At 38.4% G+C, this 16,254-nt stretch overlaps 1 protein-coding gene across 1 annotated transcript in view; it reads right to left on the bottom strand.

Moving 5' to 3' along the window:
- Window positions 1-393: 393 nt before the first annotated feature.
- Window positions 394-16,254, bottom strand: part of FBN2 (fibrillin 2) — a 116,322-nt gene continuing 100,461 nt past the window's right edge. Inside the window, exons 52-65 of the mRNA XM_030258070.4 lie at window positions 16,035-16,160; window positions 15,826-15,945; window positions 15,063-15,185; window positions 14,516-14,647; window positions 13,046-13,171; window positions 10,554-10,760; window positions 9,745-9,870; window positions 9,000-9,122; window positions 8,739-8,855; window positions 7,959-8,087; window positions 6,119-6,238; window positions 4,313-4,544; window positions 3,544-3,700; window positions 394-2,307 (exon numbers count right to left, since the gene is read on the bottom strand). Coding sequence (XP_030113930.4) covers window positions 1,960-2,307; window positions 3,544-3,700; window positions 4,313-4,544; window positions 6,119-6,238; window positions 7,959-8,087; window positions 8,739-8,855; window positions 9,000-9,122; window positions 9,745-9,870; window positions 10,554-10,760; window positions 13,046-13,171; window positions 14,516-14,647; window positions 15,063-15,185; window positions 15,826-15,945; window positions 16,035-16,160 — 2,186 coding nt within the window. The 3' untranslated portion in view covers window positions 394-1,959. The remainder of the gene's footprint in view (window positions 2,308-3,543; window positions 3,701-4,312; window positions 4,545-6,118; window positions 6,239-7,958; window positions 8,088-8,738; window positions 8,856-8,999; window positions 9,123-9,744; window positions 9,871-10,553; window positions 10,761-13,045; window positions 13,172-14,515; window positions 14,648-15,062; window positions 15,186-15,825; window positions 15,946-16,034; window positions 16,161-16,254) is intronic.

The raw sequence follows: 16,254 nt of genomic DNA on the forward strand, positions 1-16,254 counted from the left end.
ATGCAAATAATCCAGCCAAGAAAATCCTCCAGAATTTGTAGCCTAGGAGAAATCATGTCTGACAAAGGACAAAAGGCTCTGCTGTGTGCAAGCCTGATGGCTTTTCCTGCAGGGTTTCCTGGAAAGCTCCCATTTTGGAGTGAAAGAAGCCTTCTTCTATTACAGTTGTTAAGCCTTTAAGGCAGTGCTGTCCTGTATATATTTATCAGACCCCTAGATGTTTCTTTCTTCCTGCAGATGTCAATCATTTTACCCAGAAGCAGCTTTGAATCCTACTGAAACTTGCACAACCATCTCTGAAAGCAATGTCCAATAAATGTGGCTCCAGACTCTAGTATTGTCTATTGCTTTAAATCAATCACCAGTTTGACTCTGAAATAAACGACAAAACAATAACCCAAAATAAGCTTTATTGAAAGAAAAATGTTGTCTTACTGATACAAATGTTCAAGAGAAAGCTTCTTTTCTTAAAATATCTCTTTTCAAAATCCCCAAACTCAACAAAAGAGAAGAAAAATCACTGAGTTTTACTTCGTATAGTCTTTGGTCATGCAACTGGAACAATCCTGGATGTGCTTTGGCTATTTTCACATGTGAGATTTTGTTGTGTGGCCAGTTACAGGCACCAGCTGCCACAGAAAGCACCATTGAAACATACACTTAACACATGACAGTACAAAATGTGAAAAGGAAAAAAAAAAATCACTAAACTAAAACTCAAGTCATTGTACAATCATCTTTCTTACAGAACAAGCTATGATAAAATGAGGCATGTATAACTACAGCATTAATGAGATTTCTAACAAATGAACTTCAAATACACAACTCCCCTCACCTGCGCTGCAATAATTGAGTTTGCAGGTGTGGCAGTCCTGACACAGCACTCGGGGCTCAGGAAATGCACCCTGGTTTTGAGCCAGCACCAAACAGAGTGAAACATTCTCTTCTGAGAGACATTTCCTTCAGCTGCCTGCAAGAATTAATGCCAGTTTGTGGAGCACCTTTCTGAGCGTGAGGTGTGGCTGCCTGTGCTGGCTCATGAGGTCACTGAGGGAAGGGCAGCACAGTTTGGTTCTGCAGTTCTAAGGGGATGATTAAAAACAGTCCAGGTATTTTGCTACAGGGCTTGTGCCTCCTCCCACTATTTGCTGTGGGTGATTCAGAATGCAATCCCCTTAAGCTGCTGTGAAATACCATCTCTGCAGAGACTGATACTATGATACTTGTCCTCTATGACTTTTTTTTCCCTTTTTTTTCCCCCTTAGTTCTCATTTGCAAGAGCACTTTAGAATATCCTACTGTGTGGACAGTTTACAATCTCCCACTTCAGAATATCCTACTACACTGATCTTTCAGCTCTGATATATTTTAGAATTACTTATATACTGTTTAGATGCTGGTCCAAGTAGAAAAGAAAACATCTTTCAAATCTACTTTTTTTCTTGATTACAAAAGTACCTCTAAAATGTTATACCTCAAATTTATAAAACTAAAGAAAAACAAGCAAGTTTCCCTTTCTGTTTACATAATTTGTTATTTTCTCCATATATTACTGCATTAAAAATAAATAAACTTCTATAATTTTTTTTCATTAGGAACTATAGCAAAATACCCAAAATGTTTCAGACTGCTAACAAGAAAAAAAAAAAATAGCTCACATTTTTTGTACCATTTAGTGCCATATGATGACTTCTTGAACTTTAGCTTTTTAAATATACTTAAATCGAGGTTATATAAAAGATACAGTAACCATGATTTGCCCTTGTAAATAGAAGTTTTGGCAGTGGCAGAGCTTTAAGTCACCCTCCTGCAAGGGCGGTTCTGCAGTCTTGGCAGGATGGAAAGAAGGGCTCTTCCCCTCTGCCGTCCTCTCCCAAAACACACTTTCCCAAAGCGGATTCGCCTTGAAAACGAGCCGTTCTTGGGTGTGCAGACACAAAAAGGAGGGTTTGAAGAGGACTAATAGAGGTGCACCCACAGCCGCACCCTGAGGGCCTCTCCTTGGGGCTCGCTGCCCTCATGGCCGCTCTCCGGCCTTTCCTTCTCCTCGGGCAGGGCCGCGCTGGTGATGTCGAGGGCGTGCCGCCCGCGTGCTGCCCTGCCCCTGACGGCGTGCAGGCGGCTGGTGCCGTCCCTCAGGAGCATCTGGAAGGTTCCGTGCCGGTTGCCGCGGGCGATGGTGTAGCGCACGCGGCGCCCCAGGGCCGGCAGCAGCTCCAGGATGGGCTCCCGCCCGCCCAGCCTGGACATGGCCACCCGCACCTTCAGGGGACTGTCCGTGGCCAGGCTTCCCCAGCTCACCTGCTCCTGGAGGGAAAAGTGTTTAGAGCAGGAGAGAGGAACAATCAGCGTAATTAACAGTTCCTGCCTGATTCCATCAGCACGCCCTGTAAATCCTGAAGGACTCAAACCGCCCTTACAAACACTCTGATTTCACCTAATTTTGAGAACCTGTTTAACTCCATGCTTGCAAAAGAGGACCCAAACACTCCTCCGAGTGTCACGAACAAGTGTTTGAGATCTCTTAAAAAACCATCATGGTTTTAGCAAAAGCCAGATTTCATTTTCAAGACGAGGATTTCTCAGACTGCACTGCAGCCTGGAAAAGAGGAGGTGGGCACCACCACAAGGAGGAACCTGTGTTTGCTGTGCTTACACATGATATAATTGTCATATAACCAACAGAAACAACAGAAAAATGCATTTCACAGCACTGCATGGAAATTCCCTGATACCTTCTCTGAAAATTACATACTGTACCAGTATGTAATGCAACTAAAAAAGCATAGTGAAAATAAGGAAAATTTTAGGACAGGAGCAAGTAAAGCAGTGCTTTAAATATTTGAACCCCATAGATGACGATACTGATTAAAAAGCTTTCCTTTTTTCACATTATTTATGGATGTTGCATTCACTGCCTAGAAATTTCTAGAACTGACAAGGTTAATGGTATTTTAAAAGTGTAATAACAAGATGTAACAATTACAGACTAGATATAATTTCCCATGTTAGCCCACAAAATGCAGCAAGAAAAAAATTAAATGTGTGATTCTCTGAAAACTTCATCAATTCTATGAATATTGGACTTCAATCAGCCCAGTCTAACCCCCACCTCTATGAGCAACTATGGAACAGACACCAAGACTAAAATGATCTCCTACAAGATCTTTTAGCTGTCCCAGACCATAAATACTCTCCAACCTCCTCCTGGCAGCAGAACATGCTGAAGACATGTCCAGTTTCCCAGGTCTCTGTAATTAAAGGAGAATTATTCCCCTGAAGGTACTCTGAGGAACTAGACCATATCTCACACTACAAAGGAATCTTTGCGAGCTTCAAAAAACTTCATCATTTCAAAACTCTTAATACGTTTCTTATTGTCAAATTATTACTGCCAGCAGGACCTAGGTGAGGCAGGGGGAGAAAAGAGATTTTTGCCATTGAATGTGACCTGTTTAAAAGCTTCCCTCTATTTACTGCTGGTGTTATAGCTCTGAAAATACCTCGAAAAACATTACAGCATTTTTTTATCCTGGTACATACAGTGTTAGCACTTCTCTTCTTCCTGCTGTCTTTTTTGGAGTAGCCATTGATTTTGCACTCATAACACACTTCAGGGGACAAAGCATTCTCTTTATCAGCATCTCCATCCAGTGTCAGGTACTGGCCTTTGTTAAATCCCATCCCTGAGACACAGTGTCTGTGGAATTAAAACATGTGTTTTAGTTACTCCTTGCAATTTTATGAACTGTCCCTGCTAAATGGAGTGTGTGTAATCTGTGCCACAGTGTCTGCATCCCCTTCCTTGCTCTTTCCTCAGCAGGAGGCCTGTGCATTAATTTCCTTTACACTAGAGAGGCTTACTGAGGGAAATGCAAATGCTAGCTGAATGCTTTTAGCCTGATCTAATTTTCATTTACAAGTTCTGCAGGGAAACCAAACAAAGCCAGCCTGCCCTGCACCAGAACAATGTTAATTTGTGTTTAATGTTCTGGATTGATCGGTGATACTAAAACCCCTTAATTATCTCAGTACACATGGTACCTATCCTTATGCATTATCAATCCCCACTCAGCAGGTCGTGTGAAGGAGTTCATGTGCTGATATTGAGGGAGAAAGCAGACCTTGTTTAACATTATTTATATGCTACATTTAAAATTAATGTCATGTTGCGTGTACAGACATTTTTTTTTTTTCTCTAGTCTCTGGATATTTAACCTGCAACTAGAAAGGACTTAGCAGCTTGTCCTTAATTTGCACCTCTGCACCTTCTGAATGTGTCTTTGGTGAAAAGCTGTGTGGAGTAACTCACCCTTGTCCAACTCTGTAATAGCCAGGTGGGCAGCCACAGAGGTAACCACCCTCGGTGTTGGAGCAACCATAACTGCAGGGGTTCTTGGCAGAAGAGCACTCGTTCACATCGTGGCAGGCATGGGAGAACTGGTCATAGGAGAACCCCGATGGGCAGACACACCTGTAACTTCCCAGGGTGTTGTAGCAAGAAGCAGAGCCACACATGTGAGGATTGGAGCATTCGTTTTCATCTGGTAAGAAAACACAAAAATATTGGTGTTTTCTAGTCTGAGAGACAACAGGTCGGCATCATACAGCTAACAAATCAGAACATCTGCAAGTCCCAGGGCTCTGCTACATCCCTGACCTCATCATCCTTGGTTTCTGACAGAGAAAAGAGCATCATCTTCACTTGTGGGTGTTAAAATATAGAAAACATGACACCTTCAGTCAGTGTGACTTGATATGGTTTCAGGAAAAAAAAACCAACAAAAAACCCAAAAAACCCAAAAAACCCCCCAAAAAACCCTAAAAAACAAACAACAACAACAACAACAACAACAACAAAAAAAAAGCACACCCACAAAACAGAAACAAAACAAAACAAAACAAAAAAAAAAAAAAGAAAGGAAGATTGTGGTATGGAAAGATGGAAAGTCAGGTTTTGGTAGCTGGTATCACAGTTATTTTATTTGTCTCATCAAGGCATTTCTCTAAAACCTGTAGGTTTTCCTCACCTCAGTTTATCTCACCAAGATCAGTGGTGAATGCTTTGCCATTTTTGTTTGCAGCCACTTGGAGGGAGATTCTTTTGAGGACTATGATTTACAGAAACTTAAGCTGGTTTGGGATTTTGTGGGAGCTGTTTATTGTGCATTCTGTCCCTCTTGCCCCAGTCCTTTGCTTTCTTTGCTGAAGAGTCAGGAGTGATCATGGTGATTGGGACTTCAGAGACACTGGCTGGTGTGCTGCTACTTAATGCTAAAATTGGTAGAATAAACTAATTTTTATGTATAGAATCAGGACAGTAAATTCAGCCTAAATTAAATGTATGGCAGTGCTCGCAGTCATGCTCTGATACCACTGACAGAAAACCATAGAAACTAACCTGAAAATGTAAATATTTTGTATTGGCCCTTGTGAACAGCACTGAGTGACATTGTTTCTGTGTGTGTTGGTTTTCATTAACAAAAAATCCCACAATTTATTTTGTCTATTATATAGCTTAGTTCAAGTGATGGACTGAATGAGGTAAATCTAAACAGTACTCCTGAGCTTTCTAATTTGTTCCATTCCCTGCACAAAGAACTAATGTTGGCCCTTAAGACTGTCTTTAGGAAGGAAACCCTTAATGGTTTTGTTGATGATTTTCTCACCATTTGCTTTAGATGCTATTCTGTAGAATTCTTACATTGCTAATGGTTTTTTATGCTTTTTTGTGGTTTTTTTTTTTTTTTTTTTATGACAGGTATGGTTTTTTAATGCCTTTTTTCCTCAGTAGAGGTATTCACATTGATACTTTCAGGATTTCAATGAACACTCAATGATGGGGATTTTTCACAGAAGAAACCTGTCAGAATGCAGACCTTTCTAGGAAAGCCAATTGTCATAGGGAGTTTCAAAAGACTGAGTGTGTTTTCTTGATACTTCCTGTCATTGATTTACGTTGGGAGTAATAAGTGTAAGGAAGGAATGGGAGACAGATACAGAAGATTTTTGTTGCACACTCTTTGTTCTGCTCATTCTTGCCCTTGCAAGAAAGTGGTGTCCCTTTAAACACTCCAATACATTTGCTGTTTAAATTCTGTGCTGTTTGTTTCCTTACCAACACACTGATTCCACTGGTAGTGCTGGACAAATCCTTGTGGGCACCCACATCTGTATCCACCCAGGATGTTCTGACAGCCGTGCTGGCACCTGTGGTTTCCATCACATTCATCCACATCTGCGTGGTCAGGAGGGAAGCACAGCACGACACAGGATTACACCCACTGACAAACACTGCTGGATCACAAGTTTGCTATCACCCAGGCATGTGGTCTGGCAGCCCAAGAAGCCAAATCTGTGCTGGGCTGAGCCCAAAGCCCTGTGCTGGATATTGAGAAGGAATTTTTCCCTGGCAGGGTGGGCAGCCCTGGCACAGGTGCCCAGAGCAGCTGGGGCTGCCCCTGGATCCCTGGCAGTGCCCAAGGCCAGGCTGGACACTGGGGCTGGAGCAGCTGGGACAGTGGGAGGTGTCCTGCCATGGCAGGGTGGCACTGGATGGGCTTTGAGGTCCCTTCCAATTGAAGGTATTTTGTTATTCTATGATTTATGACAGAGGAGTACTGTTGAAAGATACAAGGACCATGCAGATTTTTCTTCTGGAAAGCCTTGAAGTCAACTAATGTCCAGTTCTTTCCATCAATAATCTGATTTTAATTTAATCATAATTTAAATAAGCCTTTACAGTACTTTTGGTTTATTTTGGAGAATAAACACTATTCCCGGTAATCCCACATGTTGTTGCTTTAGCATAATGCTTAGAATTTGAGGGGTTTTGTAATTTGAGTTTTAAACCAACCATTAAGAGATAAGCTTTCAGTTTCCTGAAACATAGTTTAGTGTTTGAATGTCAAATTTGGATGTCTTTACAATTGAAAATAAAAACCCACATTAAAAGTCTCTGAGACAAGTGTTAATAAAAAGTTACAGCCACTACCATCCCACCCTCCAAATTCTAAAAACTTAGACATCTTAAATTGTATCTGCTATAGGAAATAAGCAAGCAACCTAATTTTTAAGGTACAGTATGCAAGTCAAGTAGAAAAAAAAAATAAAAATTCTTTGTTTTATAGGCACTCCAGGACATATGTACTTTATGAGAGCAAAGTAAACTGACAGGAGATAAATCTTAGTAAAACTTCTAGATGCATATATTCTGGACTGCTGATCTAGAAATAGACTCTAAATATCAATTCCTGCTTTAAATGCTCTATCAGACTTGTTGGTATTTTGAGAGGTCATAAATTTCTTCATGTATGCTCTTGCATTTTTAATTCTCAGCAGCCAGGTGGCCTTGTACTGCCTTTTATTTTCTTTTTTTGCTCAATAACTGAGGCCCACTGAGAAGTCTGGAGCTCTCAAATACAGGTTTCCTAACTGAGGCTTCCCCTTGGGCCAACAGAGAGAGATAAAGCTCCATCAATATAACCTGCATTTTTAACTGACAGTGAATTCACCTTCTCAGTGTGTATCTCTGTGGTAAGGAGAATTAGGTACAGAATTTAGAATCTAATGTAATTAGAATTAGCCAAAATAAAAACTGTAGAGAGATTCTGTTTAGACATCTGAAGACATAAATGTAAAAAAGCCCCACATAACTACTAAACTTTTAGGTGCACAAACCTATGTTAAGTAGAAATGGCAGCCTGAAAACAACTGTTGAAGAGTTCAACTAAACAATCACCTTTTTATCCTCATTTCTGTCAAAATTCTGTACTGAGGCAGTACATTCTTGCATATGCTTTTGTTATACTTACAAATAGTCGAATACTTCCCAATTTCTTTTTGTAATTATTTTACTATGCCTGGTATTCTGTTTTCCCTGTCTTTAACATCAAATGGTTCACTAGAAACTGAAATAAGGGTTCACACCATAAAAAAATCTGACTGTTCCTAGTTACCTTCACAGTTTAATCCAGTAGAATCCAGAGAAAATCCCCTTTGACATTCACAGGTAAAACTTCCAGGAGTGTTTTGACAAATTCCTTTTGATCCACACAGGGTTGGATGAGAACCACATTCATTGTTATCTTCAAAATATAAAGGAGAGAGAAGATGGGTTTATCTTGTAGCATGATGTTAGACATGTTCATGTAACATAAAAACAAAATCCACAAAGGTGCAATATTTTATTTTGTACCTTTTCATTGCTAAATGCCAGATGAACTGGAGACTTATGCAGAGCTAGGAATAATTAATAAATTGGAAGTGCTAGGGATAGTTCAGTTGTGATATGAGTTTGGAAGACCAGGCATGTAATTGCTGATATTGGAAAAATGCTGCCCTTTTGTGTTAGCTGAACTAAAACATTTTCAGTTGGCAAGATTTATACATATGCTTAAGATCTGAAGACATCTGTATCAACTGAAAAAAGAAAATGCAGTCTGGTTTTGGTTAACTACATTTTAAATGAGATTTTAATAATTCACCCTTTTGTCTCCATGTGGTTATACTTAGAACATAATAACATGTATTAAATAGGTACAACTCTTTACTAACCAAGAAAATAGAAATAATGAATAGACTGGATAGATTCATTTTTTCTTTAACTGTAATTGCTGCTTTTCAAAATCTGCTTTCTACCCTCTTGACACTATTGCTTTGCATAAAGAGCACAAGAGATAGTTGAGAATGTTGTTCTTACAGAAGGGCTTATGAAAGAAAACCAGTGTTTTTCTTACCAATACAAGCTGTGTGATGTTGTGTAAAACCAGGTGGACATTTGCATGTGAAGCCTCCAAGGGTGTTGACACAGAGAAACTGACAATTGTGTTGTTTGGTTTGACATTCGTCAAGATCTGCAAGTAAGAGATGTTGTTGTCTTTAAAAGTCAACAAAGAGGCACATTTAATCAAATTTGATAAAAAGACCACACTTCAAAACAAATTCCTTTTAAGTTAAGTTGTAACCAAATTAAAAGTTACTGTCTATAACCTTCCTACCTTTACATGTCTTTCCATCTTCCTGAAGCACATAGCCCCGGGGACATGAGCATTGATAGCTCCCTTCTGAGTTCTTGCAGATAAAATTGCATGGTCTGGGGGATTGGGAGCACTCATCAAGATCTAACAAGAGGAAAATATTAAGTTATCTTTTGTCCTCATCTCTCTGACAGGAAGGTGTTTGCTACACAGCACAACATTTTAGAGAAAAATGCTCACAGAAGAAAGTCCCCTATTTACATTTGTTCAGGGGTCCTATTCCTTTCTCTATGAATTTGTTGCTGTGGAGTTTATACGGGGCTGCCACTACCACGACAAACTGTCTTGAAGGAGTAACACACTAGAGTGAGAGTGGCACTGGTATTTTCATCTAAGCAACAAATATTTACTTTTTGTTATACTATGGTATACTTGTACCTGCAAACCAACAAAAAAGTGGGAAAAATATAGACCATGAAGTAACGAGCTGGTTTGTCACTTAAAGGGGTTGTACAGCTTTAACAAATTCAGGGATCATTCTACTGCAGGAATACTGCCAGCAGAGCTTGTTTCTCCATTTCCCCCAGTGAAACACAAAACCAGAAATGCATATTAGGAAAAGAAATAAAGGACATGAGATAAAAGAGGAAAAAAAAAAAAAAGTGGTTTGGTACAAGGCTTCACAAAGGTTGGTACATCACTGTGTAACAACTTAAAAAAAAAAATACATGATAACGTCAGCTGATGATTAATTAATGAATCTTACCATTACAAGATGTGCCAGTTATGTCAGTGGTATAGCCAGCTTTGCAAAAGCACCGGAAGGAGCCCATGGTGTTAATGCACTGCCCATTCCTGCACAGGTTTGGCAGGACCTTACACTCATCAATATCTGTATAGAAATTATTAAATATGTCATGTCTCAGTTTTAGATTCTACTTTTTTCTTCTCTTCCATTCCTGCAGCTCCTCATCATCATGCTTCTGGCAGGAACTTTCTCCCTTCTCCCTCTTTAAAAATGGATCTGACTCCAAAGCCAAACATCTTTCAAATTTCATTACTGTTCTTTGCACCAACACCTTCCTGCTGTTTCACTGGGTACTCAGATTCCAGTTTTGCTAACTCCAAACACAAACCCCATACAAGAAAATTTTCTTACAACTACTTCCATGTCAAATATTATCACCAATATTAAAAAATACACATTAGCTTCTTTCTGTGTGGAAGTAGTACCTTCAAAGCATTGTGAGATCGTTGTTAAATGAGACGGTTGTTGCCTTTGCCATGTCTCCCAAGTTTTCAGCAATATAAAAGCCTTGGGATCATTTCTAGCTTTTAGTTACTGGCTAGTACTTCCAACCAAATCCTAATCCTGAAAATTCTGCCCAGTTGATCTGTTTGCAGCTACTGCCAAATGTGTTTTTAATTTCTGGTCTCTCAGCATTATTTGAAAAATCAAACTCTGCTGTTTAACAGGAAATTCTCCAAAGGAACTTCAAAGACAATCATGCATTTTCTTAAGCATGCAAGCATATGCTTTTCCCCTTTTCTGTCTCTTTTCATCCCTGCAAATACCTCTTCCATCTGTGGTGTAGCCTGATCCATGTGGACAGAGTTTCTTGTACTGGGAGGTTCCGGGGAGGGGGCAGAGCCTGCACTGGTTCCCCCAGCCCCGGCCCCCGTCACAGCAGCACTCAGACCTGGTGACAAGGTTCTGGCTGCTCGAAGCCATCTGGCACATGGTCTGCAGGACCTCAGCAAAGCAAAACCCCCGGCGGTTATCTGTGAGGAAGAAGGAGAGAGGCTGGGATAGGGAAGGAGATAAAGATCTGCTCCATTAAGCATCTGGTGTGTTATTCTGGCTCTCTGTCAATAGATGCAAGCAGCAGAAGGTTATTAGCTACCATCAAGTCCCTCTTGATTTAGCTTTTCAGAATTGTTGTGTGTTCTGGTAATATGCTGCCATTTCAAATATATCCAAGACACCCCTAATGTTCAGTATCTGCATGAGCTGGGTAAGACTTTTGCTTGCTGGAAAGTTGTGCCCTTGGTTGTGAAACAGTCTGAGGGCAAAACTGAGCTTCCACTTCAGCTATGTTTGCATTTGAATGACTTATTTGGAGTGTGGTTAGAAGTTTGTTTTGTTTGTTTGTTTTACTGGCCAAAATAACACATTTGATCATCTGTAATTATCTTGCTGTGGTTTAAATAAAAAACCCATAGAACCTAAAAGTGTATATGCAACTCAGTACTATGTTAGTGGTAGTCCTAGATTTTGTTGAGGAAAAAATAGAATTGTATGGCCTTATTGTTGGTATGACCCTGTCAAACTCTATTTTAATTTTTAAACTTTTTGGTTAATGTCTGTCAATAAGGAAAGGGGAACAAAGTTTTAAAGTTATGGGGCTCCTACAGGTTACCTTCAAACAGGCAGCTGAGGAGGAAAGAAATCCCGGTTTTCAGGGCTAATAGAAACTCTAAATCTTGAAGAGATTTTATCTTCTATATAGGCTCTGTCACCTGTCTTATTTCTTGATTAAAATGGAGACATTTTCAATTACTGATCTGAGAATGCTTATGTTTTTAAATGAAAATTATTTTTCTTTCTTTTAAAGCTAGTAGTGATCCCTCAGAATGTGTAAATGTATCAATACTCAGCTGACCTTGTCTTTTACAGATTAGAAGAATCTGTGCATTTCTTAAAAGAATTAGGCAAAAGACAAACTTTGGCTTTAGAAAAGACTTCATTTGCCCACCTGGTAACTTAAGTGTTTCCATCAAATAAAGCTGTCCCCACTGAAAGTGTCAGTTCTGTGAAACAAAATATTTGCTGTAGTAATTTGCAAGACACTGAAGATTTCTCTTCTCCCACACAGGAATATTGTGCAGGTCTTTAGGGACATGACGTGAAGAACACATGAATGCTTTGTCCCCAGTTTGAGATGTGGAATGAATTTAAATGTGAATGGAATATAAAGGTTTGCACAATGTATTTAAAACAATGTAATCTGTGACTTAAGCTTGTGCTATAATTCAGAAGAAATTCTGTGCTTCTGCCAGATACATTTTTCATTGTAATTTCTAACCCAGGAACCCCGAAAGGAAGAGCAGCAAAAGAAACCTTCCCAAGGCAGAAAATAATGAGAAAATTACATATTAAATACAGAAAAACAATAATGTCCTCCAAACAGGGTATTTCCTTGGCATTAATGATTGGCTGTGGTTAACTGCAGATTTCTCTTCCGATCTGCTTCTAATCCTTAGGAAATACCATCTACACTTCAATGTTATTGCTTAGCCATGAAGGCAGCACACTCCCTATGACAATTTAGAGGGAGCTGGTATTATAGTAATGGTATAAAATAATGATGCTTTTTTCATGGAAGAATACATAAATAAATAAATACACCCTTTCTGTACTGTATGTACACCTGAACACTGGTCAATGAAAAATTTTTGCAGTTCTGTTTGACTCCAAGAAAGGGAATGATGAATTCCGTAGTGCAAATGACAAATATGAATGTATTAAAAAGAAAATACAGGTTGATTAACAAATCAGCATTTGTTCATCAACCAATGCTGATTGAACTTTCATCAGCATTTATCTTGCAGGCCTGCCTAAAAAAAAAAAAAAGATCTTGCAATTTTCTGGTAAATCACGGTATTCTGTGCCTGAATTAAAGGTGCAGAAAATTCAGATGTCTGGTTGCTGTAGGGTGCTTAAGATCACATTCTGAATAAGCAAACATTCAATTTTACTCTGCATCTATTTTTGAATTGTCTGAAGATGACTAAATTCTCCTTCTTCAAAAATCTTTGTATTTTGCCTACATTGATGTGCTATGGAATTAACACCCTTCTATGTGAGGTCTGATTACTACAAGCTGTTAATTCCTATAATTATCTAATAATATTTAATATTATTTAATTTTGTATCATTATTTGATTAAAAAGTGCAATTATTTGATTTCTGTAGATATGAGAGCTGTTAAGCTTTCAGAAGCCTAATTTTCTCTCTGCATTTACACTCTAATGTGAGATGAAATATGTACAAAAGAGACATTTACCAAGACACTCAATGCCTGATGGACTTGACAGGAATCCTTCGTTACATTCACATCTGTAGCTGCCAACAACATTCACACAACGCCCGTTTTCACAGACACCCGGCTTGGAGCGACACTCATTTTCATCTTTACAAAAAAAAAATATTAACATTAATAAAAATTATAACAGTAACAGAAACAATAAGAACAAAACTAAAATATAATCACATTGACAACAACCACAGCAATTTGTTACAAGAAAATATATCAGACTTTATAGAGTATATTAAAAATTCCATGTAACATTTGAAAATATTTTCAAGATGTGGAAAATCAACTGATTAAGCATGGAAAGGGCTTTCCAAGGAGCATTATCCTATTCAACTACCCTATTCCATTCCAAAAGCTTTAATTGATTCACAGCAATTAAACAAGAAGAAAACACAGCAGAGCATGTTGCAGTCACAACATTTACCTGGTAAGTAAAATTTAAATAAAATTGGAACACATGCATGATTTGAATGATAAATCTTCACTTTGTAATCATCAAGTCTCTGAATACACTTGATTTCTCCACAATAAGTCATATTTCAGTCCACATATTATTTTCCTGAAAGTTTACAGTCTTCATGTGTTTTCTTCCACAGCTAATGGCACACATACTGTAAGCAACTACACAAATTTTTTAGATGCTTACAATAAACCTCAGAAAAACCTCAGGTTCTTTAAAGGCAGAATTATATACCAAAAAGAAAGGACAAATTCTTATTAATGAAGATTATTTTCTGTGAAATAAAAAAAAATCATAAATATTTCTAAAATAGAGTACGCATTCATTTGCTGAAGGAACATTTTTATAAAATACTTCCATTGAAATCATTCACTTAGATGGGTGTTTATTTCTTGTTTTCCCCAGAGAATTTTGGAATGGTCCTGGGTTTTTTCTATATACCAGGAAAAAGTACAATTTTCTAAAATATAGCTATTGTCTTTCCCTCAACTAATTGAGTAAAGGATGGAGGAATGGTGCTTGTTTACTTCCAGGATGGAGAATTGCTTTGAACTATGGCATTTTTCAAATATTTCATTCTTTATGGCATTTATAGGTGGTTTTGGAACCCTGGGAGTCTTAATTTTTTAAGGAAGTGACACCTTATTTATACTAATGCTAAAGGAAATACAACTTTTTATTTATGAAAATCTTTTTTCCTACCCATAAACTGAGGTCTCATTTCTTTGGCAAATTAATTTTTTAGATGTAACAACTGTCTGAAAAACATCTGGATTTAGTTGTAGAGCAATGGAGTTTTTATTCTGTAATCCTTATTAGTCAGTCAGAACTCACATTGAAACAAAATGGAAAGTTTAAGATGTTTGGCATCATTGGGTATCTTAAGTGTCCCTCATTAATTGTTTTCTGATTTTATATATATATAAAGGAATATTTTTTCTTTGGTTGTGTATATTCCATTAGATGTCCTCTTTCCCTACCTGTGCATCCTTCTCCATCAGGTCTCTGGGTCATCCCAGGAGGACAAATGCACACGAAGGTACCAATCAGATTTTTGCAGATCATGCCTCTTGATTCACAGTCATGGAGACCTTCAGCACACTCATCCAGATCTGGAAAAAAAAAAAAATATATATTTTGTCTTTGAACTTTCTTCCAGTACCTTCAATTCCTGAAGACAACTTCAAGGCAAAGGACGTGCAGGCTTCCCTAAGTAGAAGCACTGAAGGAAAAGTCCAAAATCTATGATTAAATGCAATTTTCTTGATCCTCGTGAGCTGCACCATTTTGTCATGTTAAAGATGAAATCCACCACTGTGACATTCCTGGCTTTGCAGTCCACATCAAGGGTTACACTAGATGACAAAAACACTAAAAACTGCTTCTTTGTGAGTTCTGAAAAGCAAATCATCCCCTGCTGGGCTGTTTGCTACGTTCCACTGAGGGGATGACTGCAAGATGCACAGAAATATTTGGGTTATGTGCTGCTGATGGAAAGTGGGGAGAAGTTTATACATCAGTCATTACCTTTGCACATCTTTTGGTCTTCCCTTAGCTCATATCCCGCTGGGCAGGTGCACTCATAGAAACCGTAAGTGTTGATACAACGGAAAGCACACAACAGGGGGTTCTGAGCACACTCATTGATATCTGAGCAGAGAGAAACACAACAGTCATTATCTACCACACTTCAAAACAATCACTGAGAAGGTTTTATTACACCTATGCTTCTGTTTTCAGCGAAAATTATCAGAAAGTAGTAATTTAAACCATTAGATTTTGAGTAACTAGAGAAAATTGAATGCTCTGCTTAAGAATAATGGCATTATCTATATCTATATCTATATCTATATCTATATCTAATCTATATATCTATATCTATATCTATATCTATATCTATCTATATCTATATCTATATCACTACTTAAACTTACTATGGCAAGTTAGTGCAGGTTTATTTCAGATTTTTATTTTATGCTCATATTTCATGTACTTTTGTGTGGTGAGAAATGTCAGTTTCAGAAAGCAAACTAATTATGATTCATCAAATATAACATTTGTGAGAATGCCCCACATGGGGCATTCTCATTGAGTGCGGGAAGTTCTGTGATAAACTAAAAGTTCTGCTTAAGTTAATTCAGATTTCTTTTCCAATGACCTTTTTCAAAACATAGAAACTTTTTATTCCTCCAAGTTATTACGGCATTAAAGACATGGCTAATTAAGTTGAATGCTGAGGATTGGACAACAGCCAAAGGAAAAAAAACCAAAAATGAAGAGGACAGGTTACCTTCACAATTCATCATTGGGCCTGGCTCAAATCCTTCGTGACAGCTGCACTCAAAGCTGCCAACCACGTTAGTGCATGTTCCGTTTCCACAGGGGTTGCCAATGGAACATTCATCTGTATCTGTACATAATGAATAAATGCAGAGTGAAGAGAACAGGGACACGTTGTGTTTTAAATTCAAGAGTTCCAGTTCCTATAACTGCACACACCTATGCAGTGCACTCCTGTGAAATCCAGGTTGTAGCCCATGGGGCACTCGCAGCGGAACGATCCATCAGTATTGATGCAGTGACCACTGGAGCAAATTCCTGGGCTTTCAAGACATTCATTGACATCTAAAAAGCAGGAATATATTAACAGCCACTCAGCTGATGCATTTCAAGTCTTAAAAAAAGCATTTAAAAAACCCTAAGCAGCCTATCATGTTTG

Source organism: Taeniopygia guttata, chromosome Z (assembly GCF_048771995.1).
Source record: "Taeniopygia guttata chromosome Z, bTaeGut7.mat, whole genome shotgun sequence".
In the NCBI taxonomy this organism is placed as follows: Eukaryota; Metazoa; Chordata; class Aves; order Passeriformes; family Estrildidae; genus Taeniopygia; species Taeniopygia guttata.